Raw genomic sequence first — 25,488 nt, forward strand, 5'->3', positions numbered from 1 at the left:
CTGGGTGACCTCGAGATGGCTAAGAGCCCTCTCTGGGCCCCTCTCCCTCCCTTCCCCACGGAGGGGCAGGAGACCCCCGGCCCAAGGCAACACTGTGCGCTGGGGCTTCCTCTCCTCTCGTGCCTTTAGGACGGCCTCAGCTACCCGAGCCACTCGGCCCTCTGCAGCCACAGGCCAGCCAACCGCCCACTGTCCCCTCTTGTCCTCCAGCTGGACTTGCTCAACCACCCTGTAGGGCAGGTTCTATTACTGCCCCATTTCCCAGAGGAGGGGACTGAGGCCTAGAATGGAACTGCCAGGGGTGGGGGGAGTCCAGGGGCGGGAACGGAGTGCACGAGGGCCTGCCTGTGCTCAGGGTGTGCTAAGCCTTCGATCTGCCTTGAGCCGAGGGCGCTGAAGTGAACGGAGGAGGCAAAACCCCCCCGAGGCAGGAAGCCACCCAAGGACCGATGCGGCCCCCACAGCTGGGTGTGAGGATGCACGTGCAGTGAGGAGCCACCTGAGGGTCCGGAGCAGGCGAGTGATGGCCACAGGGACACACGGAGGGTGGCATTCACCCTCCAGTACGGCCAGTTCCCCAGGCATCACACAAGCACACAGGGACACCCCAGGGGAGACACTGGAACCGCGCCAGGGAGCTTCCTCTGGGCCACAGCTCAAGCCGCAGGACGGGGCTGCCCAGGCTGCGGGGAGCCCGCGAGGCCGAGCAGCCCATCCCTGCAGAGGGGCTGCACGTTGCAGGCTGGAGGAAGCCTGGCGCATAGCAGCCACCCAGCCACTGTCGCGAGGCAATCGGCCTGACCCCAGAGGAGGCCAGGTGGGGTGGGGGGGCCCGCAGGGAAGAGCAGCAGCGTCCCTGCCCCGGAGCTGGCCACCGCCGGGGCCTTCTGCCAGTCTCCCCAGCTTGGCGGCCCCCAGCGCATCATGTGTGGAGCCAGGAGCCCGTTGCTAAGAGACCTGTTGCTAAGTTGTAAGTTGGGCCTTTTTACTCCAGACAAAGCCGGTGATTATGCGCCAGGGAGGCGGCTCATTGATGGGGGAGGGCGAGCGGGGTGCGGGGAGCAGGCAGGGGGCTGGTACCGTAATCAAGCCCTTCCCCGCAGGCTTGTCATTCATCAGCAGCAGAGGCCGAGAGATCTTCTTGCTGGAGACGATCTGGGGGACAGAGGAGAGAAGGGCGCTCGGTGGGGCTGTGGGGGCGGCTGGGGAGGCCCAGAGAGGAAAACTCCGCCGCGAGCAGCCTCCTGCCGGAGCCTCGCAGGGCAGCAGACGGCGGCCGCCATTAGCCAGTCTGGGCAGCGGAGGAGACCGAGGCCCAGAGAGGTTAAGAAACTTGCCTGGGGTCTCACAGCGAGGAGGGAATCCCAGTCTGCCTCCCCCTGCCCTGGTCTGGCCCCAGAAAAGGCTTCTGCAGACAACTGCGGGAAACTAGGGGGCGGGGGAGGCCCAAGCCCTCCCCCAAAGCTGTCCCCAGACGCCGATAAGAGGGTCCAACTCTGACCTTTCTGTGTTTTCACTGTGCTGAATGGGCGATACGGTCACAGTGTTCAATAATCCAAACAACGTAGACAGGAAAAGCGGAGCACACGGGAAAGTCACCCTCCCACCCGCCTGTCCACCCTGCGCCCACCCCTGCCATGGGCCACCTCGGTTAGTGGCTTCTTGAGTAAAATGCCAGTGCTTCCTTTTGCAGCTATGAGCACACACCAGGATGATCTGTCCCTGTGCCCCTGGCCTGGTCATTCTCCCCTGGCCCACTCCCTGCCCTCCGCCTGCTCTGCACCCTGCGGACGGCACCACCAGTCTCCTCTGTCCTCTGACTTTTGGGGGCTCAGCCCGTGGGGCCATGGGCTGCTGGAAGCTTCCCTGCTGCTTTGCCGGAGGCTTCACTCCACCCCCCTCCCTCCCTCCCGCGGCCTTGGGTCTCACCAGGCCCCACAATGCCACTTCCTCACCCCACCTTCCCGCCAGGCCGGGTGGCTGGGCTGGCTTCCCCCTCCCTGGTCAGCTCCCTGCTGCTGTCCCCGAGTCCTCAAGCTCTCTCCGCAGCTACCCTTGGACGGTGTAGACACACGGTGGGGACCCTCACTGCTGCACCCCGCTTCTCATCAAAGGAGGACGTCACGTCCACCGTCCACCGCCAGCCCTTGCTTTTTTCGCGATCTTCCTCTCCTCAAAGGCCCAGGGCATTCCAGTGCCCACTGGGACCTCTCAGATCACCTTCCATTTTATTCCCTCACCGTCCCCATAGGCTGGGCAGAGAAGTCATCATGATCCCCAAGTAAAATCTGGGGAAACTGAGGCCCAGAGGCAGTGGGGGGTTGCCCAAGGGAACACAGCCATAAGGAATGATTGGGACCTGTGGCAGGGGCTCCTAGCCCTGCCCCTCCCAGCCCCCAGAAGCTTACCAGGGACTGAGCTGGAAGGGGAAGTGTGACCCAGAGAGGGAAAGAAAGTTGCCCACGGTCACGCAGCAACTCAGCCACAAAATGGGACTGACTTGGGTGTCGCCATCAGACGCTCCCACCCCAGGAAGTCAAGACCACACCTGATTACTTCTAACAATCAGAAGCTCTGGCCACATGGGGCCCCAGTTCCCGTGTGGCAGCAATTGGCTGGCACTGTGCTTCGCTGCCCCTTGAGCTCTTCAGCCTGGTCCCAAACCCAGCAGGCTACTTCCTCCCTCCGCAGTGGCACTTCAGGAGCCCCCGGGAAAGTGGGGCCCGGGAATCAGGGAGCGGCAGAGATGCTCCAAGGGGCTGCCCGCGCCCACTCGGCTCACCGTGCCCAGGCTGCAGGAGAACTGGCCCAGGAAGTCATGCTCGTCCAGCTGCGCGCTGGACTTGTCCTGGTCGAACAGGGCGAACTTGAGCTTCTGCACCTCCTCGAAGTGGTAGTCGAGGACGAACTTCTTGGAGAACGCGGGGTTGAGGTTGTTGATTGCGGTTTCTGTCCTATCGTACTGGCAGGGGGGCAGGGAGATGGCAGTCAGAGTCAGGCAGCTGCTGGTTCAACCACTCTCAGGCCACCGGAAATCATCCCGCTAACTCGCTCAACACCTACTGTGTGCCGGGCACTCGCGGTCAGTTATCTGTGTGTCTGAAGCAGTCATTACCCACAGCGCGTAGATGAGGACAATGAGGCACAGAGAGGTCAAGTGACCTACCCAAGGCTGAACAGCTTGTGGGACAGGGCCAAGATTCGAGAGCCTGGTCTGACTCTAGTACCCACACTCTTAGCTTTTCAACTCTGGCCTCATCCCCAGGTGCCCAGGTAAGAGCTCGGGCCCTGTCCCTGCCTGGGTAAGGGATGGAGGACAAGTCCCCATCTGGGCCTCAGTTTCCACTTCTGTAAAATGAAGAGATTTAACTATCTGTGGTTTTCCTACATTTTTTTTTTTTTAAGAGACAGGATTTCCCTCTGTCGCCTAGGGTGGAACGCAGTGGCCCAATCAGAGCTCACTGCAGTCTCAAACCCCTGGGCTCCAGCGATCCTCCTGCCTCAGCCTCTCAAGTATGTGGGACTACAGTGTGTGCCATCATACTCAGCTAATTAAAAAAATTTTTGTAGTGATAGGGTCTCACTATGTTGTCCAGGCTAGTCTCAAACTCCTGACCTCAAGCAATCCTCCCACCTTGACCTCCCAAAGTGCTGAAATTACAGGTGTGAGTCACCGCACCCAGCCAGTTTTTGTACTTTTTATTTTGAGAAAACCCTTCTTTCAAATCACATTTTACATGGAAGCTGCACGAAGAAACAGAAAGGAGGGGTTCTTAGGGGGAGGTGGAGTCAAAGGCTCCCCACCTGGGGCAGGGGTAGATGTTTGTATTTTGTACAGAATGCTGGAACTGTGCAGCCCGACACCTCCACCCCCTGTGGACTCAGAAGCCTGGGAGAGGACGGGGCCTTGTGCTGCGTGTCAGTGGTGGCACTGGGACAGGACCTGCCTCCTGGCCTCTTGACGCTGAGGCCCCAAACCGCGGAGTCTGGGTGACAGTCTATTTTGGGGCCCAAGCTGTGTTGATTTTTCCTCCCACCCAGGTCATTTCCAAGGGCTCCAGCAGCAGGAACGGAAGAGGTCTTGGCCCTGGGCTATTTTTAGCCAGGGTGGCCGGCCTGGGTGGGAGCAGAGACTGTCAGGGAGGGTGGGGGGAGTGCCATGAGGGAAGGGGATGCCACTCCCTGAGGGGCAGAGGCAGGCGGTCCAGAGACCTGGCAGAGGGCCCCAGGCACGCCCATCACAGGCCTGGGACTCCACCTGGCGTCCTCAGCTGACCCTGTGTCCCACCTCCCACTTCCAGCTGCACTGCCAGCACACTGGGTGACACAGAAAAGTCCCTACCCACTCCGGGCTCCAATTTCCCTTCTGTAAAATGGGCCAACAACCCCACCATTTCCTCGGGATCACGGAAGGAGCCAATGTCTGTGCAAACTCGTTGTAAGCCACAGTGTGTTCAGCTGGACGACCACTGTGGCCCAGTTAACTGTCTGTTAGAAAATAGACACATATTTTGGAAAATATACACGCGTATAAAACTATCTGGAAGGCTGGATGCCAAACTGTCAACAGTGGTTCTCCCTGATTGGTGGGTTCCTAACCGTTTTGATTTTCTTCTTTAAGCTTATCTGGGTTTTCTAAATTCACTACAATAAATATAGTTTCTTTTGGAACAGGAAGCAAAGCAAGTTTTGGGTGTGTTTTTTTTTTTTTTTTTTTTTTGAGACAGAGTGTCCCTCTGTCACCCTGGGTAGACTGCAGTGGCATCATCATAGCTCACCGCAACCTCCAATCCTGGGCTACAGCAATTCTCCTCGAGTAGCTGGGACTACAGGCGCGGGCCACCAACACGCCTGGCTAATTTTTTCTATTTTTGGTAGAGATGGGGTCTCGCACTTGCTTAGGGTGGTCTTGAACTCCTGAGCTCAAGTGATCCTCCCTCCTCGGTCTCCCAGAGTGCTAGGATTTACAGGTGCGAGCCACCGTGCCTGCCCTTAAAGCAGGTTTTTAAAACCTGAAAGTGAGGCCGGGCGTGGTGGCTCACGCCTGTAATCCCAGCTCTGGGAGGCCGAGGCGGGTGGATTGCTCGAGGTCAGGAGTTCGAGACCAGCCTGAGCAAGAGTGAGACCTCGTCTCTACTAAAAATAGAAAGAAATTATCTGGCCAACTAAAAATATATATACAAAAAAAATTAGCCGGGCATGGTGGCTCATGTCTGTAGTCCCAGCTACTCGGGAGGCTGAGGCAGTAGGATCGCTTAAGCCCAGGAGTTTGAGGTTGCTGTGAGCTAGGCTGATGCCACGGCACTCACTCTAGCCCGGGCAAGAAAGTGAGACTCTGTCTCAAAAAAAAAAAAATAAAATAAAAAAATAAAACCTGAAAGTGTTAAGAATTTAGGTTTCTCAGTAGACTTCCTCAAGCTACATCTTTTCCCAACCCTCAAGCCAAAGTCTTCCAGCCCAGAAGTCCTGGGCTGGGGCATTATCAACATCCCCAGCTCTGGGGCCCTCCAAAGTAGGCAGGGGGAAAAAAATCCCCATTTCACAGATGAGCAGACAGACAGGTTCAGAAAGAAACAGCCACTTGCCTAAGGCCGCACAGCAGGGGGTACAGCAGTATTGCTGGGCTTTGGACCAGCTCTAGGACCAAAGCCTGAGCTCTCTGCTTTCCCCTGATCGGGTGTTCATTTGGAAATAATGGGGGGAGGTTATTTAAAAGTGGAAAAGAGCATTTTCTAAAACTATAAAACTTTAAGTACATATTATAATAATTTGAAATATTGTGCTATAAAACAGTAAATATAACATTATGTGACCATAAATATAAATCTATGGGTTACAATTACAATAAGTTAAACACCCATATAATTATTTTAAGTAATATTGTAAATATATTTACAATTAAATTTACTTTTAAGAATAACAATTTTCCAAATAATCTCTTTCTGCCCGCCCGGACTCCGACTACTTCCAAGGGCCTGACCAGGATGTCCCTGGATCCAGGGGGACCACCAACATAGCCATGTCCCCTCACCCACCGCAGACGCACACGGAGAGGCCTCACCTCCATCCATCTGCCGTTGTTCTCTATGAAGAGGACACAGAAGGGGTCGGACTTGGAGGTGACGTCCCGGTCCAGCAGGTTCTGGCCACTCACCGACAGCTCCACCTTGCACACACAGTACTGGGAGCCCACGGGGGCTGCCCCCGCTGCTGGGGCACCCCCACCCGGGATGTAGGCCATGGGGGCCGGGGGCGGCAGCAGTTCCTGGCAGTCTAGGGGAACAAGAGGAAGGGTCAGAGAGGGGACAGACACCTGCTATTCTCCCCCACCAGCAGGAGGGGTCACCACCTGGCCTTCAGGATGTAGGTAGAGATGGAAGGCAAGGTAGGAGTGAGGGCATGAACACAGGCAAAGGCTTGGAGAGAGGATAATGCAAGGAAATGCATGAAAAAGGAGTCTCTAGTAGTGTGTTTAGATTGCCTTTGAAGTTTTTCTCTGCTTTGGTCAGCCTTTATCCATGAGATACACATAGGTCCCTACGGGTTGCTCCTGTCAGATCAGCAACAAATGACAGTAGACATGGGTGTCCCAGACCTTCATTGTGCCAGGAAAACCTGGGCTTTGCCTGAAAACTAACTTGTAGGCAACTTGTGGCCACAGTGGAGTTTACAACTGCTGAGGTTTCCCTCATTGCTTTGGCCACTGGGAAACTCACTCTGGTAACTTACTCAAAATTCAACCTTGTTCACTGTCTATCATATTCATCCTATATCTCCGGCCCAAGCACAGTGACTGATGCAGAGGAAGCATTCAGTATATATTTGTTGAATGAACAAAGGACGAGTGTATAAATGAATGAATGGACAAACCCTCCATGTTGCTCAGATCCTGCCCAAGTTGGTCTTTATCTTCAGCACAGAATCTACCCTTTCACTTGTACCCAATTTCCTCAGATTCTGCGCTCTGGGCCTCACGTACCCTTCTCCTATCAAGGCTAATTCTGACATTTGCTCACTTTAAGAAGTTGTTTTCCTCTGAGTACAAGGTGTGGAGAGCTGGAGTGGAGGAACCCATCTCAAGGGGTGGAGGACAGCCCTGGGTCCCCGCATCACAGTCCCCTGTGCCTCAGTTCCCCACCCGCCCATGAGACACCATGACATGGTCCTGTGAAACTCCCGTGGTCAGGTCTCACTTCCGCAGGCACGTGTGCGTGTAACACAGGCCACGTCGTCCAGGCAGACGAGTCCAGCCCCAGACACTTACCCCACAAACGCCAGGCTCCTACTGCTTGACTACTATTTCGTCCCCTTGCTGTGGAGTGGGTTACTGACCCTGCACCTCCCTAGAGGAGGCAGCTAAGGGGACGGGCTTCCTCTGCTGTGCTTGTGAGCACCGACTGACCACATCACCTGCATGATGTCTCTAAGCCCCATTCACTCTTGTGGGGCAGATGACAGTGCTCCTAATTTTCCAGAGGAGGAAAGCAAGGCTCATTCATTGGCTCTAGAGGGTGTGCTGAGTGCCTGCTAGGTCCCCAGAACTGCGCCCGCGCTGGGGCCCTGCAGAAGGAAGACTGTCCCGTCTCAGCCCTCACAGAGCTCACAGAGAGAGAGCACGGAGGATGGCCAGGTCGTGCGGGGTGCCACAGGCCCTGATGAAACTCCGGGTTTTATTCTGAGAATCATGGGACGTCTTGGGGGACAGAGAAGTGACACGATCTGATCCGTGTTTTAAAAGCTTGCTGGCCCTCTGGGCAGAAGGGACTATCAGGCTAAGGAGAGGCAGCAGGAGGCCAGCGAGGAGGCAGCTGCCGGCGTCCAGGCAGGAAGGACCGAGCCAGTTGCTGTGCTGCCTCCACTCCTCCTCCCTGTGAGCACCAGCCTCGTGCCGGGCACACGCGGGCCCCGGTCTGCAGGAGGCCAGGGCGCGTGTGGGGCTGGCGGCCGAGACCCCCTCTCCCCCAGATACAAAGCTCCCGGGGCACGCCTGGCAGGGAGAGGGTGGGGACAGTGACGACGCCAGTCCTCAGCCCTCTCGCTCCCACCATACGTCCCTAGAAGCTCATGATAATCACACGAGCCCGGAGTGTCAGGACAGCACTACAATTAGCCTGCAGGATTGTTTTCTTGTCGTGTAGAAATCAGCTTCCATTGAAGCTGGCTAACTGCGCGCAGTCTGTGTGTGCATCCGGGCAGCGGTGCCAGGCCGGGGCGGGCCCGGGGGCTGAGCAAACCCTGGGCCCAGTGAGCGGGGCAGAGAGGGATGTCCAAAACGGACACCTCGCTGGTGGCTGAGAGTGCCTGCTTACGCTTATGCCTGCCTGGGGGTGGGGGAGTGGGCCAGGGCAATCACCCCTATTTTACAGGTGGGGAAACTGAGGCCCAGAGGGTGGAAGTCACTTGCCCAAGGTCACATGGCCAGAAAACAGCAGACGCAGGATATGAACGGGGTCTCCAGACTCTCACGCCAATATTTGGCCTTTTTGCCAGGACTGCTGGGCATCATAGAGCTCCAGGACCTAGGACCTCAGCAGGGACAGCCAGGGAACTAGCCAGGCCAGGGGATCCGGGGGCTAAGGGGGCAGGGTGTGATCAGGGCTGCAAGCTGGGGAAGCCAAGGACACTCCTCCATGTTAACAAGTACCCACGATGGGCCCAGAGTGCCCACGGTCACCAGCTCCTCTGAAATCCCCCTGTCCACACCCCTGCGTCTCCCACTGTCACTGACGGGGTGGACTCCAGCTCCCCCACTTCCTCTCCTCCACACAGGCCCCCTCCAAGACATGCTAGATGCCACCTGGGCCACCGTCCCCTGCTACCAAGTCAGACACATCTGTTCTCACCCTGAAGGGCGTCAGGTATACACACCCAGACTCACACACTTCCTCATCCATACACACGTGTGTGTCACACATACACAATACACACACGCACCCAGACTGACAGCTGCAAAGGCATGTGTCCGTAGGAACACTCCAGGGCCACTGCTTCCTGTCCCCATTGCTACCCTCTCTCCCGTCCGAGCCCCTGTCACCCTGCCTTGGTTCCCGCACTAGCCTCCTACTCTCACTCCCTCCAGTCCGGCCAAGGGCGTGGCCAGGAGGGCCGGGTCACGGGGGAGGTGCGGCTGGACTGGGAGCCCCCCAGGCCCACTGAACCCCACCTGGATCAGCGCCGGCCCCAGCTGCAGTGAGCGATGGGCACAGGTGGGCGGGGAAGGGGACGCCTCCCCCAGCCAGGGGCAGGTCCCCCATCCTCAACTCACCCTCTGGCTGGAAGCTTCTGGATCCCCGAAACGGGGAGCACATGCTGTCCGGAGTTGGGGAAGGTGGGGGTCAGAGTGGGCCCCTCTGTGCCAGCCCAGCGGCGGGCAGGCAGGCTGGACCCTGAGGCCTGACGCAATGGAAAAAGAAACCACAGCTTAGGCTGGGCTGGGCCCCCTCCCCTCCTACCCCGGCAGGAGGGCGGGCAGGCAAGGTGTCATTAAGGGAGGGCCGGGCCTGCCATGTGCATCTGGGCACCCGCCCCACAGGTAATTTGAGGTTTCAGGCTGGATGGGGGGGCGTGGGGAGCCAGGGCCTGCTTGAGGGATGGTCCTGACTCCTGGCACAGATGGGCACAGGCCTTCTGGGGTGACCAGACCCCCAGGGAAGGCGCTGGAGGGCAGGGATACCAAACTGGTAATCCCTTTCTTACAGATGGGGTAACTGAGGCAAAGAGAAGGCAGGGCTTGGGAATTCCCAGTCATGGATTCATGCATTCATTCAACAAACCTTCCCTGAGCACCCTGAGGCTACGCCATGAAGAAGCCACACAAGGGTCGGTTCCACAGGGTCCGCTGGCCCCGCACCTAGGCAGCTTGTTCTTGGGCAGGAGGACAGGATTTGGAGACTCTGGTGCGGAGCCACACACAGGTCCCGAACGTTACGGTTTTAGCCGGAAGCCTAGGAACGCTTCATCCCTGTCCCCTCTCACATTCACCGCCCATGTCCCACTGCTGCTGCCGAAGCCCCTCCGAGCTGCGTCCAGCCCCGTCCTGTCTCCCCACTTCCGTTCCTTGGCCCGGCCAGGCGCCCATCATCCTGTGCCCAGCCACGCCCAGGCCACGACAGGCCTCCCTGATCCAACCTCGGCCACACTCTCTTCTCCACACCAGAGCCACCACCGCTCCACCTGGAAATCGTCCCTTGCCTTCCCCTCCCAGGTCCCACCGACCCCAAATCCTCCCCTGGCCCACAGGGCCTCCTCCTGCCACCCTGCCCTCACTCCTTTCGCCCCAGCTACGCCGGCTGCCTCTGCTCTGCCAACATGCCAACCTCTCATCTGCCTCAGGGCCTTTGCACTTGCTGCCCCCTTTGCCAGACACGTTTTCCTTCACACGAAGGGTCTTAGTTGTCAGCTTAATGTCACATCCTCAGGGGCCTTCCCTGATCACCCGATCTGCTGTAATCTGTCCCAGCCCCACGCTGTTTCCTTCACACATCACTGCAACGAACGATCATTTTACATATTTGTGTGCCTGTGTGTGTCCGTCCGCCTTCTAGAAAGCTCCCCAAGGGAGGCGTCACCACTGTTTCCCCAGCATCTAGAGCAGCATCTGCAGAGTAAGGCCTAACAAATATGCACCCAAAGAGCGAGGCAGGGAGGGCCCCCCCCCGCCCCCCACAGGGCACGCTCCTTATTCTGCAGCCCCAGAGGAATCACAGCCACCTGCCCCGCACAATCGGCCCAGGGATCACAAAGCCGCTTCTCCAACCCTGGACCCTCCTAACTCCTCTGCGAGGCCGGCCGGAGAGGGGCTGTGTCCTACCTCACAGGGGTGGAGACTAGGGCCCAGGAAGGGGCAGGGGTTTCTCAAAGCCAGGGAATGACGGTGCCTGGGGCCAGAGCCACGGCCGCCGTGACTCAGTGCTTCCCACCTAGCCTGGCCCCAGGAGCCCGCCGGGGCAAGAGACCCCTGCGGTAGGCAGCTGCTGAGCAGGCCGGAGGACCCCCACTTACAGCTGGGCGGTGACCAGCAGGGTGACATGGAGAGGGGCAGGCACAGGGAGGCTGAGCGGGGACCTGGGCGACCGGACGGGGAAGGTTGCAGACGGAAACTGAAGGGCAGGCCTGAGGTGGCCAGGGAGACAGAAGTCCCCATGCCAGCGGTTCTCAACCGGTGGCGACAACAGTGTAGAGCCACGGTGGGGTGGCCTACTGGACTTCTAGCACAGGCATCGGGTACCAGCAGAAAAAGCATGTTCAACTTGACATTTGGAAAAAGAAAAAACAAACTCTCTGTTTTGCTGGTGGCAGTAACAAAGGACTTTGTCCCCCAGTCGGTACCATGCAGTAGTTAGGGACACAGACCCTGGACTCCGACTGTTGGCGTTTGAGTCCCCGGGTCTTCCATTCACCTGCTCTGTGACCTCAGGCAGGTTACTTAAGCTCTGTGGGTCTCAGTTTCTCCCTCTGTAAAATGGGGACGATGAGAGTGCTTTCCCAGGCTGTGGTGAGGGGTAGTGGGTAAAGCACTTGGAAAATACTATGCAGCTTCATTCTTAATGGCTGCTGGGGAGGGGACCAGATCAAAAACCTGCGGGATGTGTGAAGTTCACAGTTTACAGAAAGGGGGAAGCAGTTAAAACTGGTTGAGAAACACGGCTCTCCGCCCCCCTTCTCAGCGGGCAGACACGGCAGGGCTTGGTGACACAACCGACACACGACACATGCTCCAAGGTGGCGCCCACTCTTAGGGGCTGTGGCTCCTGGGCCCCTCAGGCCCTCCAAGTTCTCCTCCATCCATCGAATCCTGCTCGCTGCGGTCTAATCTCCGACAGCAAAGGCTCCAGAGGTGGCTCAGAGCTGTCACCACTCCAAGTGTGGTCACTAGAGGCCTCAGCATGTCCCGGGAGCATGTTAGAAATGCAGCATCCCCGGCCCCCCCAGACCCGCCGCTCCACCGGGCTCTACCCGAAGTGTAGCGCGGTGCCCATCGCCCTGTGTTTTAACAAGCCCTCCTGGTGGTTTGGCTGTGGGCTGAGTACTACAAATCACGGGTTAGCAGAGCAGGTGGGGCGTCTTGTTGAACTGCAGATTCGGATTCAGCAGGTCTGGGGTGGGGCGGGGAGGGGGGCCCGAAGGTTTCCAGTGAGCTCCCAGAGGCTGCCCACCTGGGACCGCACTTTGAGCCCCGACGCCCTCCATCAGAGGCTGACCACGGCCGGGGGGGATGCCAAGCTTGTACCCGGCAGAATGAGGCAGATGTCAATATGGTCTTCACACAAGCCCTGCCAGCATCACACGCTGGGGCCCGGCCAGGGCTCCGCAGCCCGGTGAGCGTGCAACCACGGCTGTAGACGGCGGTGCTGTCGGCCAGAGCCTCGCTGCCCGGACACCAGTCCCCGCATTCCCCCTGGTCCCGCCGGCTGCGGAGCCCACTGAACTTTCCGGGGAATGGAACGTGTCTCAAATGCACCCGGGTCTAAATGGCCTCCTTCACGCACTTCCCAGATGAGACGCTCCAAGACAGCAAATGACAACTGTATCAGTCAAGGTTCTCCGGAGAAACAGAACCAATAGGATATCGATACACGCAGAGGGAGAAATTCATTTTAAGGAATTGGCTCACAAGATTGTGGGGGCTGGAGAGTCTGCAATCTGAAGGGCAAGCCGGGAGGCTGGAGACCCGGGCAGGGTTTCTGGGTTGTGGTCCTGAGGCTGAATTCCTTCTTCTTCCAGAAACCTCAGTCTTTGCTCGGAAGGCCTTCAATCAATCAGATGAGGCCCCCATGCTATGGAGAGTAACGCTCTAACCTACTGACTTAAATGTTAATCGCATCTAACAAATACCTTTATTTGACCAAACAACTCGTCAGTAAAGCCTAACCAAATTGACACAAATTAACCATCACAGCCACCTTTAGTTCCCAGGAGACCTGTTGTGGGGCAGGGAAATGGGGTGTTAGGGCAGCAGGGGTTCTGGGCTAGCCCTTCTGCAGTGTGGGAGCTAAGACAGCCCCACCCCAGTCAGCTGCAAGGGTGACGGCTGTGCAGATGAAGAAATAACAATAATAAAATGAGAGTAATAATCACACCTGCCCCAGGTCCTGTGCTGAGTACGCTATGGACTTTAACTTCTGTAGTTTTCCAACGTCCCCAAGTGAGGAGTTATCGCCACTCCCATACTCCAGATGAGCAAACTGAGGCTTGGAGGTTGAATCACTTGCCCAAATACTTCTGGCCCTCTGGCTCCAAGGCCAATACCACTCTCAACCTCTGAAGGGATCTGCATTCCATAGCCTTTGATAATGTGACCCCGGACAAGTCCTTTGGTCTTTCTGCATCTCAGTTTTCTTTTCTTTTTTTTTTTTTTTTGAGACAGAGTCTTGCTCTGTCGCCCTGGGTAGAGTGCCGTGGCATTATCATAGCTCACTGCAACCTCAAACTCCTGGGCTCAAGCGATCCTCCTACCTCAGCCTCCCAAGTAGCTGGGACTGCAGGCGTGCACCACCATGCTCAGCTAATTTTTCTATTTTTGGTAGAGACCGGGTCTCACTCTTGCTCAAGCTGGTCTCGAACTCCTGGCCTCAAGCGATCCTCCCACCCTGGTCTCCCAGAGTGCTAGGATTACAGGTGTGAGCCACCGTGCCCAGCCTGAGTTTTCTTATCCAACAAATGGAAATTACAAAATACCTGACACACTGCAGGTACCGGCTCAAAATGAGAAAAACCTCTCTGTGGCTCCTCACCATTCTCAGAACAATCTCAGACTCCCTGATGAGTCTCCCCAAGTCCAGATACCTTCTGCTCTAGCTATGCTGTTCACTACACAGTTCTAGCAATTCTTTCTTGTGCCTCCCTAATTTTGCATATGCTGTTCCATCTGCCTGGAACGCCCTTCTCCCTTCTTCACTAAGCTCTTTCTTTCTTCAAACTCAGCTCAGCGAAACCAAATGCACCACCACCATGCGCCCACTCCCCACCCCCAGGATGGCCAAAATTTTAAAAGGCTGACAATACCGTGGATCTCCCATCACTCTCACAGGTTGCCAGTGGGCATGGAAATGGGTGCAACCCCTTAGGAGAAATGCTTAGCAGTGTCTACAAAAGCTAAATAAATGCATCCCCCTAGCAATGCCCAACAGAAACATTCACATATGTTCACCAAAAGATACATGCACAAGGATATTCACACCAGTATTAATTGTGATATCCCCAAACTGGAAAACCACACCCCCCGCCCCGTCATCAGGAGAGGGGATAAATACATGGTGAACGTCCACACAGTGGATAACGTGCATCAAGGATGAAGGACGCCAAGCGTACCAACAACGTGGACGGGTCTCACAAACACGCTGAGCCAAGGACGCCAGACGTAAAGGAGTATGTCACCCTGTGTGATTTCATTTATATGACGTTAAACGTGGGCAAAGTGAATCTACGCTGTTGGAAGTCAGGATGGCAGCAGAGCAGGTGGAGGGCTGTGACTGACTACCAGGGGACAGACAGCAGGGGGCTTCACTGCTGCTCGTGTCTGTTTCTGATCCGGGTGGACAGTCACCGAGTTGTACGTGTAGGATGTGTGCTCTGTTTTGTATGTTACACACCAAGTACGACATTAAGAACAGCAGCAGCAATCCAGGGACTCCTCGACAAAGCCCTTCCAGATTCCCTGGTCCCCAATGGGGAATCACTTACAAAATCACCATATTGTAACCACTGGCTTAGGAAATGTCGCCCTCACTTGAGTTTAAAGATGAGACCAAATCCTATTTTCATCTATTGTCCCCAACGCTCAAAGGCACAGAATGGGAGTTCAACGCGCATTTGCTGCAAGCGAGGAAGAGCGAAAAGGCCCGAGAGAAGGGAACTGTGGCATCTTGGAAAAACAGAAGCCTGGGACTACAGAGTCACAGAATTCCTGGATTTGGGATTTCTAGGACTTCAGAATCATGAGTTCTTTAAGCCTCTGAGCTGAAAGACTTTAGAGTTTATCTGGTCCCACCTTCCAGCCACACCTGAACCCTGGCCACAGCCGAGCATCCCGGTTCTGGAGGGCGGGCCGGCCCCAAGCTGCCTGTGCCCCCTGGGGCCTTGCTGCACACCCAGGGCCATGCCGGCTCCTGCCAGGTGGCAGGCAGCCCCCAGAGAGCAGGCTGGCACTCTCGACAAGATGGGGGGGGTGGCATCTTGACACACATCACTTCTCCACCTCAGCTATGGCACTGGCTGCTGTACTCCGAAGCCACCACACTCCGACAGGCAGCCAGGCCATTACGGGGATAAATATAGACGCAGACAGCATGGCAAGCAGGCTGCAGCAGGGGTTGGCCCTGATGCCCCCCTGGGACCCTCAGCTTCCACCAGACCACACTTGGAGGGAGGCCATTCTCTGCAACCCCCACCTAATTACTAAGCTCTGGCTCTTGGGGGAGGGGACCTCCCTTGGGACCCTCCAGGCCCCGGGTTCAGTTCAGGCTGTGCTGGACGGCTTGGCCCCGGGGGGGGGGGTCTCCCCAGCCTGTCACTAAGGGGCTGGCCCAAGCCGGCCAAGAGGCAGCCTCCACCCTACTCCCCAGGGAGTGCAGGGGCTGGGCTCAGGCCTGCTTCTCCCCCCCCTCCCTTCTCAGCTCCTTCATCTGCAAAGTGGGGCTGGGGGGGCCTGTCCGGCCACCTCCCAGGAAGCCCCATAAGGAGACGGGCGTGGAGGTACTCCGGGTTCCGGAGCACTGTGAGTACTTAGGGGACCGCATGAGTGGGTGTGGCCAGGCTGAGAGTAGACCAGGCTAATGGAGGGTTGAGGGCTTGGTGGCAGAGACCACCCAGCCCGAATCATTCCACTGTGGCTTCACTCAAAGGGGACTTAGGGGCACAGCCCTGGGCATTCCCATGTGGTGCCCACACCCAGCTGCGGGAGTACCATGGGGCAACGAGGCTGCAGGAGGCTTCCAAGTCCCTTCCTCTCTCTGTGCCTCAGTTTCCCTGCCCGTGAAGAGAAAGCAGCTGCGGCACCAGGAGCCTCCTTCCAGCCTCAAGGAGTCTACAAATGCCCTCTAGTCTCTCCTGGGCTGCACAGGCTCCCACCCACAATCTCTGTGCCGACAGGGCCTGCAAAGCCACCCGGACTCACCCAGTGCCCGTGTCCTCTGCGGCTTCCTACCGTGGCTGGGTACTCTGCTCACATTGCCACCTTTTGCTGGCAGCTCCTTGCTGTTTGGTAGCTTTCCTGCTGCCCACCCCACACCCTGCCACACTGAAGAGGTGCCCCACCACCTCTTCCCACCCAGACAGTGAGGGGGCCCTCTGAACCCCAGCACCCAGGCAAGAGGCCCACACCCCAGGAAGCAAACCCTGCTTCAGGCCCAGGACCTCCTTGGGCGAGTCCTTCTGGCCAAGGACCCACCATCTGCTCTTCAGCCCCTAGTCCCGGTTCCCAGGAAGTCCTCCCCAAAGAGAAATCACAGCACTGACTGATGCTTCCTGTGTGCCTGGCCCTGCTACCCCAGGATACGGGCCCTGTTATCATCACCCCATTTTACAGACCAGACAACTGAGGCTCAGACAGGTTAAGTAACCTGCCAGGTTGAGTTGTACCCTCCAAAAAGATACCCCCAGTAACCCAGACTGTGAACTTACTGGAAATACAATATTTGAAGATGTAATTAGTTAAGATGAGGTCAAACTGTTGTAGGGTGGGCCCTTAACCCAGTATGACTGATGTCCTTACAAGAGGACAATGTGAAGACACAAAGGGAAAATGGCCATGCAAGAAGGAGGCAGAGATTGGAGGGGTGTTTCCATAAGCCACGAAATGCCTGGGAGGCCACCAGGAGGTGGGACAGGCAGGGAAGGATCCTCCCTTGGAGGCTTCGGAGGGAGCATGGCCCTGCCGACAGCTTGATTTCACACTTGTGCCCTACGGAACTGTGAGGGAACAGACTTCTGTTGTTCAAAGCCGTCCAACGAGTGGTTCTCAGCTAGTCCGTGGCAAAGCAGAGTTTGAATCGAGGAAGCCTGCTCCCACCGTCCACCATGCTCTGAGCCAGCACGGCACACCACCCCAGGTAGGGCCCCAGTGGTGTGACCAGGATCTGGGGACCCAGCTAGAGGGAGGGACTAGAGGAGTCATCTCTGGGAGCTGAGCACACTCTACCTTGTATCTTGCACGTCGGGCAGGCCAGACACCCTCAGCTCCTGACTTCCCACGTTCATTCAGTCAAAAATATTCCCTGAGCAACTGCCGGGCTCCAGGTACGGCCTGGATACAGCCAGGCACAAGAGACCGACGCCCTGCTCTCGCGGGGGCTGCAGTCTATTAACGTCTCAGGTCGAACGCCGCCTCCTCCTTAGGGGCCTGCCTGGCCCCCACCGTGCCGCCCTGTTACAATCACATCACCCTGCCGCGTTCTCTTCGTGACATTTCCCGCTATCTGAGATTTCCTGCCTCTGTCATTTGCTCGCCTCCCTGTCCACACCCCACATCCCGAGCTCCTGAACCCGGGTGGGACTGAGTCTGTCCTGATCACGGCTGTGTCCCAGTGCCGCCCCTGGCCCAGAGGAGCCGCTGAACTAACATCTCAATTGTGACCAAATGGGTGGCTGTGTGACGAGCGAGCCTTCCTGGAAGGTGGGGACCTGAAGCGACAAGCGAAAGAAGAATGACAACATCTGTGCACAGCCCTCTTCAGTGTATCAGCCCTTCACAGAGAAAGCAGGGGGTGAGCTCCTGTTCCTGGGGGCTCCATTGCCTGGATGAAGAAACTGATGCCAGAGAGGTTAAGCGACTTGGCCCAGGTCACACGGGGAACGGGTGACTCTTCCTAGCATACCTCTCGGTCCCCTGGGTGGGGAGGCAATGGCAGCAGGTGATGCCCTACACAGGGTAGCAGCTGCCACCTCCTCATCCTCCCCCAGCCCCTGGTCTTTCAGTGCCAGGCAAACCCCACCTTCTCTCAGACACACAGCTGTCCAGGGGTGGGTCCCCTGACCTCCGGCAGTCCCCCAGCATTCAGCGTGGCGAGACAGGGATCTCTCCGGAGACCCCACGGGGCAAGCTCATAGTTCTTCCAGGCTCCATTACCCAACGGCACAGAGACACAGACTCGCTTCACAGGGGGCTCCAACGAGGGGCAGGCTCACTTATTCCTTGCACAGAGGTTTACGAAGCACCTACGACGTGCCGGGCACTGTTCTAAATGCAGGGACATAGCCCTGAACAAGATGGACACTGTTCACACTTCCTTTTGCAGAACTGACACTTTTTGGGGCGGGGGGCACGGATAATAAGCTGATGCACAAACAAATGACTTTAGACAGTAGCAAACGCCCCGAGAACAATACAGCCAGGTGACGAAACAGTGATGCGACCCCCGCTAACGAGCCTCATCTCAGACCCCGAGCAAGGAGGTGCGGACAGGGCCAGTGGAGAGACGGAACGCAGTCTGCCTGACTCCGCTACGGGAGCCAGGGCTGGGTGGCCCAGTGAAGGCAGGGGACACTGGGCTCGGAGCCGGGAGGCGCCTCTGGTCCCAGCTCAGCCCTCAGGCACTGTGGGACCCCCGCATCCTCCCTTCTGGACAGTGAAGGGGGAGGCATATCTGATCACGACTTCTCCAGCTGCTGCCGGCCAAGATCGCAGGGTGACCCGGCCTCCTGGCCCCCACAGAGCCCATGCTGTGTCCCCTTCTAAGGCCATATGCTCCAAGGGGGAAGGGGCTGGACTCTTGAAGTGTTCTGTGTGCTGTCTGTAAGGGTCAGAGGAGGGGAGAGGAGGGAGATCTCCATGAGGCAAGGGGGACACAGACCCTAGGCTGGGGGCTCACTAGGGGACCCTGCCCAGCAGTGATGCTTCCTAGTCCAACAGGAATGAGGAAATTATTGGAGTATGCTCTTTTGTTTCCTGTTCATGCCTTAGAGCCCTGTCAAGCCAGCCCAGATGATAGAACCTTTCCACCCAGGCCCTGCCCCTAGAACAGCCCAGAAGTGCTGCGGGAGGGGGAGGTACAAGCCGGTCTGAGAAAATCCCAGAAGGAATCCTGAATGCAGTTGCCCACACCAGGCCTCCTAACATTGCCACGAATAATGGCAGTGGCAGCTAATGGTTGCCAGGTGCTTCCCATGTACCAGTGAGTGCTGGCACGGTCCTCTGCAATCTCATTTAATCCTCACAACCACCTTAAAGACATACACAACTACCCTGAAACATTATAAAGGCATACAGAGTATCGTCCTCACTCTTGCACAAACATAGAAACTGAGGCTCCATTCCCGACCCTCTTCACTCATGCCCCTGGGTTTTTAATTTTCATGGCATTCTGAGGGGAGGGACCCTTGAAACACCCCAGAGACACTACACTTGCTGCTCAAGTGTGCCCCAACTTGCAGAACACCTGCCCCCCATTCCCTGGTCCCAGCCTCCCAGCAGCCCTGTAAGCTAGACCGGGTCACAGTTTGCCTCATTTTACAGATGGAAAAAACCCCCAGCCCAAGGGGTGACAGGAAGTGGCACAGGCAGGAGAACCCAAGTGCCCCATTCTTAATCCCTGGTTCTTTCCATGGAGAAAGATGCCTGGGTCACTCCTCCCACTCCAGCTGGCTTTGTCACCCGCCTGGGGCAGTCAGAGCTCCCTGGGCTCCATGCCAGGGGCAATGCAATAAAACCACCCCCTTAGGTTCGTGCTCATTCTCCTCGAGGCAGGCCCTGGCTAATTAGCCCATTTTACAGATGATAACCGAGAGGCTGGGAGAGGCCAAGGGTCTGGGCCAAGGTCCAGCCGCTGGTAGAGGCCGGGGTTCAGGCGGAGGCCTTCCAGGGCTCCCTCCCCACCAGGGCTGTCCACGGGCAGGCTGCGCTGTCAAAGATTACAGGCCAGCGGACCATGCCCATCTTCCTGCGGGTGAAGGGCGTCCCCCCAGCCTTCCTGCAGGAAATGCCCCAAGGAGCGTAAGAAGCTCCCTACCCCTTGGTGACGGCGCACACCCCTAAGTGAGCAAAAACTAAGGGCAGACAAAACAAAGGGCCTCTCAGATAATTCTCCCAGACCCCTGTCCCTTCCCTCAAGACGTCTGGGGCAGGGGGGTCCGACGGTAAGATAGGCCCCCAGCTGGCTACCAGAGCCCCGAGTTGCACCTGCGACCTTGGGCAAATCACAGCCCCCTTTGAGGTAGCCCCTGCCCCAAAGGAGAGCTGGCCGAGCTGGGGGCGGGGGAGGGGTGCTGGCAGATGGGACAGGAAGGGAAGAGGAGAGTAAGACCCCTCTATTTTCAGAGAAGCACCGCTGCGGGGACGGGAAGAAGCGCGGGCCTTGCCGCCCCCCCAGCCCGCTCTAAACACACAGGTGCCAGACAGCTTTTGCGCAAAAACTAGTTTGCAAACACACTCCGACTTCTGGGAAGCTGCCTGGCCCTGCTCCCCTCTTCGCTCTCCTTCTGGGGCTCGGAGCGGCCCTCGGCAGCTCGCCGGGGCAGGGGAGTGGGGGGCGCGGGGAGGGGCCCGCGCCGCCACCAGCCAGCCCGACCTCACGCCTTCTGCAGCTGCGGGGGCGGCGGGACTCCACCTTCCGGACGCCCTCCAGGCTCCGCCGGGGAGGCAGGAGGGTCCCCGAGGCAGCTGGCCTCCGACCCCCGAGGGCGCCACCCGCCTCGGGCAGCCCGCCCCGCAGTCCGGGCGCGGGCGGAGCGCCCCCGCGTGGCAGGGTCGGAGCTGAGTCCCCCAAGTGTCGGAGTCCGGGTTCGCGCGGGTGGCGGGGGGTGGGGGGGGCTCGGGACGCCGCAGCCCCCGGAGGCGGGACCCGGCTTCCGGGGTCCCCCACTGGCGCCAGAGGCCGAGCCCCAAGGCCGAACTTGAGCACTCGCGCGCGGCCGCCCCGCCCGCCCGGCCCCACTCACCGCGGGTCCCGCGGGCGCCGTCACCCTCCCCGCGCTCCGGGCCGCCCGGGCATCCCTGGGCGCCGCCCCGCTCGGCCGGGCCCGCGGCGCGGGACGGGCTCGGGGCTCCGCTCGCGTCCTGCGCTCCTCGCGGGCCGGGCGGCGGCGGCGGCTCCTCCCTCCGGCCGGGGGGCGGCGCGGCGGGCGCTTCCTGGAGGGGCGAGCGCTCTGCCACCGCGGGGCGGGGCCGCTGTCCCGCCCGCCGCCCGCCCGCCCGCCTCTCCGGGCTGGGACTCGCGGTCGGAACGCCCCGGGTTCGCGCCCTCCCCCGCGTGCTTCCCCGTAGCCTCGGGCACCTGCGACGCGGGAACGGAGGGATGCGCTCGGCTGGGCTCGGCTCGGCTCGGCTCGGGGGGTGGGGGGCCTCGGTGCGGCCTCGACCCCCGCCGCCGGCGGGCGCCCCTCTGCGCCCTCGGGGGACACACCACAGGGCTCGGTTCCGGGCTGTACTGGGCAGCACTAGGACCGCAGTGTTTTCTTCCTTTTTTTTTTTTTTTCCAGTTGCGAAAGAGCTCGGCAGGTTCTTGCTGCCAGAGCCTGGGAAGATGACATATTTCTCTAACAGACGATAAGATAAAGGCAGATCGGAACCGGGCTTGCGGCTAGGCGGCGTGAGGGCGATTAGGCGGGTCTTTAAGGGCCCGCAGCTGAGGCCTTCCCGTGGTGCGAAGGCTTCCTTTTCCCTGGAAGAGACGCCTATTCTTCAAAAAACGAATCTGTCCGTGGCTGCTCAAGCTGCTGACCGCTCAGCGGTATTTATATGCCCTCTGAGAAAGTTCACCGCCGGGCATCAGGCAGCTGAGCCACGTTTAACCAGATTCTGGGGGTCAGGACTGTCCTCGCGATCTCAAGGCCATGTGCAAAGCCCTTGGCCCCCCGGGCTCAAGGACTGAGCAGCTGAAGGTTAACGCCTGGCGCTTCAGTTGCAGGTTTTCCATTCCCGGCAGGTGAGGGTTAAGGCGGGAGCCTGAGGCTGCAGCCTGCGAACATGGAACATCGCTCCACGTCTGAGTCACAGGCACTCTGCAGCCTTAGGGGGGCCGACACTAAACAGCTCCAGGGCTCAGAGCTTTGTTCTCTGCCTGCCTGTCCCCCATCCATCCTTTCCTCCAAGCTCTCCTCACCTTTCTTCCACCTAAAGCCATCAAAGCCTTCTGCCCAGCTCTGGGGCGAACCAACCTGTAGGCCTTCTTAGACCCAGCTGCAGCCCCACTTCCTCCAGGAAGCCTCTCCTGATTGCTCTGGCCCCCAGAATCCTTTTCTTCTCCTTCCAGCAGCAGGAGAGCCAGGACTGTGGTGGATGGTGGTGACTCAAAGCAAATAGTCCCTCTCCTGAGGTGGCTCACCTCTGGGGGGCAGGTCCAGGACCCAGGCAATCATATTGCTCTATGAAAAGTGCAAAGGTTGGAGGCGGAGTGGCACTGAAGACCCAGCTCAGCCATGGGGGGTCAGGGAGGCTTCCTCTAAGACTGCTGTCCCCAACCCCCAGTTCCTAGTGCCAAAAAGGTTGGGGACCACTGCTCTGCTAGGAGACCTGAAAGATGAGGCAGTTGGTTGGGCCTGCTGAGAGGGAGGAAGGTATTGGATTCCTAACCAAGGGGACAGAGTGCAAAGGCCAGGGGTCACAGCAATGCCACTTCTAGGCATCCACCCGTGAACAATGAAAATATATGTCCATGCAAGAACTTATACAGGAATGTACATAGCAGCATGATTCATAAGAGGCAAAATTCAGAAACAGGGCAGGTGCGGTGGCTCATGCCTGTAATCCTAGCACTCTGGGAGGCTGAGGCAGGAGGATCGCTTGAGCACAGGAGTCTGAGGTTGCTGTGAGCTAGGCTGACGCCACGGCACTCTAGCCTGGGCAACAGAGCGAGACTCTGTCTCAAACAAAACAAAACAAAACACAGAAACAACCCAAGTGTCCATCAACTGATGAACAGAAAAACAAAGTGTGGTCCATCCATGCAACGGGATATTATGCAGCCCTAGAAAGGTGGGAAGTACCCATTCGTGCTGCAACGTGGACAACCTTGGAAAACATTGCTGTTCCCAGCGGAAGAAGCCAGCCACGAAAGACTGCCTGTTGTATGATTCCATGTAGAGGAAATGTCCAGAATAAACAAATCCATGGAGAGAGAAGGCAGATCGTGGTTGCCCAGGCCGGGGAGGGGACAATCGGGAGCAACTGCCATCAGCAAAGGGTTTCTCTGGGGGATGATAAAAGTGTTCTAGGGTTAGATTATAGTGATGGTTGCACAACTGTAGATAACAATCAAAACCACTGACATACTTTAAGGGGGTGAATGTCATGGGATGTGAATTGTATCTCAATAAAACTGTCTACAGACTCTGTCCTGAATCCACACGCGACACAAGAAGTCTTTCCTTGCCCTGGTAGAGACCTCTCTGTGCACAGTGGGAGGCCCGAATTCCCGGAAGTAAACCCATATCGGGGGTTGTTTGTGTGCCAGTGTCTGCCGTCCAGGTGTTTAAAGTCCAGGCTGTTTGGACAGAGCAGAATAGCCAAGGTTGTCCGTACACTTGGGAGTTAAAGACACGCTGAAGGAGCATCACCTGTTCACCAGGACCTGGCTGGGCCTCAGGTGTGTGTGAGGGAAGGGGAGGGAGGGTGTTCCAGTTATCTGCGCTGCCTCACAAATCACCCCGAACCTTCCCTCTTCCATCTCTGGGCCATCTCTGGCCACTGGGCTGCGTGAGGGCAGGTCTTGCCCGGGGTTCCTCGTGCAGTTGCAGCCAGACCGTGCCCGGGGCTGCAGTTGTCCAGAAGGCTTTCTCACGCTTACGTCTGGCAGTTGGTGCCGGTTGTCCGCTGGGGCCTCAGCTGCCATCGTCAGCTGGAACACCTACCCGTGACCATGCCCCGTGGCCCGGGCTGCCTTGTAGCATGGTGCTGGATTCCACGAGTGAGCATCCCAAGAGAACCAAGTGGAAGCTTTGTCATCTTTTATAGGATGTAACCTTGGAAGTCCCATAATGTCACTGCTGTTGTAGTCACAGAAGAGTGGCGCTGTCACATAGTAGGAAGAGCATGTGGGATGGGAGGTATTGTGATGCCAGTCTTTAGAAAATGCCATCTGCCGCAGGGGGCTGAGATGGAAACGTGGCAGTGAAGCAGACGTCCCGTCAAGGAGCTCCTGGCTGGAGCAGGTGTGGCCGACTCCAGCGCCAGGTCTCAGGCGTGGAGTCATGCTCGTGGGTTTGAATCCCAGCCACTCCAGGTACTGCCTGCGCGAGAGCACTCACTCCTCTGGGCCTCAGTTTCCTCCTCTGTCAAGTGGGATAGACTTAATATCTGCCCGATGGAATGGTCGCGAGGATTAATGAGACAGAGTTGGGCAAGACTGCGATTTGGCCAGCACAGTGCCAGGCATGTGTAGACACTGGGGCCAGTGTGTGAGTGCTGTTTTTAAGTTCCAGGCTTGTGGTCACCCTGATGCAGGGTTGGCAGCCCCCAGGTCTTCCCAGCCCTTCCTGTCAGCCCCAGACACCTCCCTCAGCGGTCACCGTGCACTGGAGTATGCGTGTGTGTGCATGTGTGGTGGGGCCTGAGGGCCCAGGCTCCTAGCCCGGGGGACCCCAGTGGGCCTCTGGAGAAAGCTCCCCTTCTGTTCCCTCCTTCCTAGGGCAAACAAAGGTGCCTTTCTGGGCGGCCAGGATGGGTTTGGAGTGCGTGGGATGAGACACAAAGTGTGGTTTCCAAGGGCCCAGGGGGAGGGTGCTGGGGGCTGGGGACACACGGGGTGGGGGTGGAGTTTTCCACTTGGGTGGCTGGGAGGCTGGAGGAAGACCAGCTGTCCCTAGAACTTCCTGAGCCCAGCCCTGGGAGGATCTTTACCGAACCAGCTGCTGAATGGTCTCTCCTGGAACCTCCGGATATGTCCAGATGGTGTGTCCCGCCCTGGCAGGGGGCCACCATGCCTCAAGCCTGGCCTTGGCCATGCAGGGTGGAGTTGAGAGCAGAAGCCAAGCACACGGCCCGCCCACCGTCCCGAGGGCCCCTCTCTCGCTGACGAGCACACACACCTGCTGGCTGTTAAATCCCCAGCCGGGGACCGCCTCAAGGTCCCCCCTTTCCCTTCTGTGCCAGGCTTGGAATCCGATCCCCACTAAATACTTGCTGTGTGGCCTTGGGCAAGTAGAGATCCCTCTTTGCACCTCAGTTTTCTCATCTGCGAAATGGACTAGATTGTTCCTGTGGTTGTTGGGTAGAGAAGATCATGCTGTGATGCTCTACAGAAACAACCAGGCAGCGCAGGGCACATAGCCAGGCAGGAGAGGGAACACAGGATCCAGAACTCTCCCCAGGAGGACACAGGAGTGAGTTGTAAGGTCATCCTTGAAGCCAAAGAAAGCAGGTCCTTGTGCCTTATCTCATTTTGCTCACTCCTTACCATGCAGGTGAGGAAACTGAGGCATCACCTGTGGGTGACCACAGAGAATCACAAATTCCCAGGTTCGATTCCTGGTGCTACCAATTACCAGCTCTGTGCCTTTGGGAAAGTTAGGAAAAATCTCTGGGGTCAGTGTCATCATCTGGGCAAGGAGGGTCACAAG

At 57.9% G+C, this 25,488-nt stretch overlaps 1 protein-coding gene across 2 annotated transcripts in view; it reads right to left on the reverse strand.

Moving 5' to 3' along the window:
* The window catches only part of CPNE2 (copine 2), a 43,012-nt gene extending 22,031 nt beyond the window's left edge, over window positions 1-20,981 (reverse strand). The window contains exons 1-4 of one of the 2 annotated variants that reach the window (XM_045533659.1): window positions 20,872-20,981; window positions 6,062-6,273; window positions 2,783-2,962; window positions 1,081-1,155 (exon numbers count right to left, since the gene is read on the reverse strand). In XM_045533659.1, coding sequence (XP_045389615.1) covers window positions 1,081-1,155; window positions 2,783-2,962; window positions 6,062-6,241 — 435 coding nt within the window. In that variant the 5' untranslated portion in view covers window positions 6,242-6,273; window positions 20,872-20,981. The remainder of the gene's footprint in view (window positions 1-1,080; window positions 1,156-2,782; window positions 2,963-6,061; window positions 6,274-20,871) is intronic. The other variant, XM_045533660.1, reaches the window with a different exon arrangement.
* Between the last annotated feature and the right edge of the window lie 4,507 nt (window positions 20,982-25,488).

Source organism: Lemur catta, chromosome 20, assembly GCF_020740605.2.
Source record: "Lemur catta isolate mLemCat1 chromosome 20, mLemCat1.pri, whole genome shotgun sequence".
NCBI lineage: Eukaryota > Metazoa > Chordata > Mammalia > Primates > Lemuridae > Lemur > Lemur catta.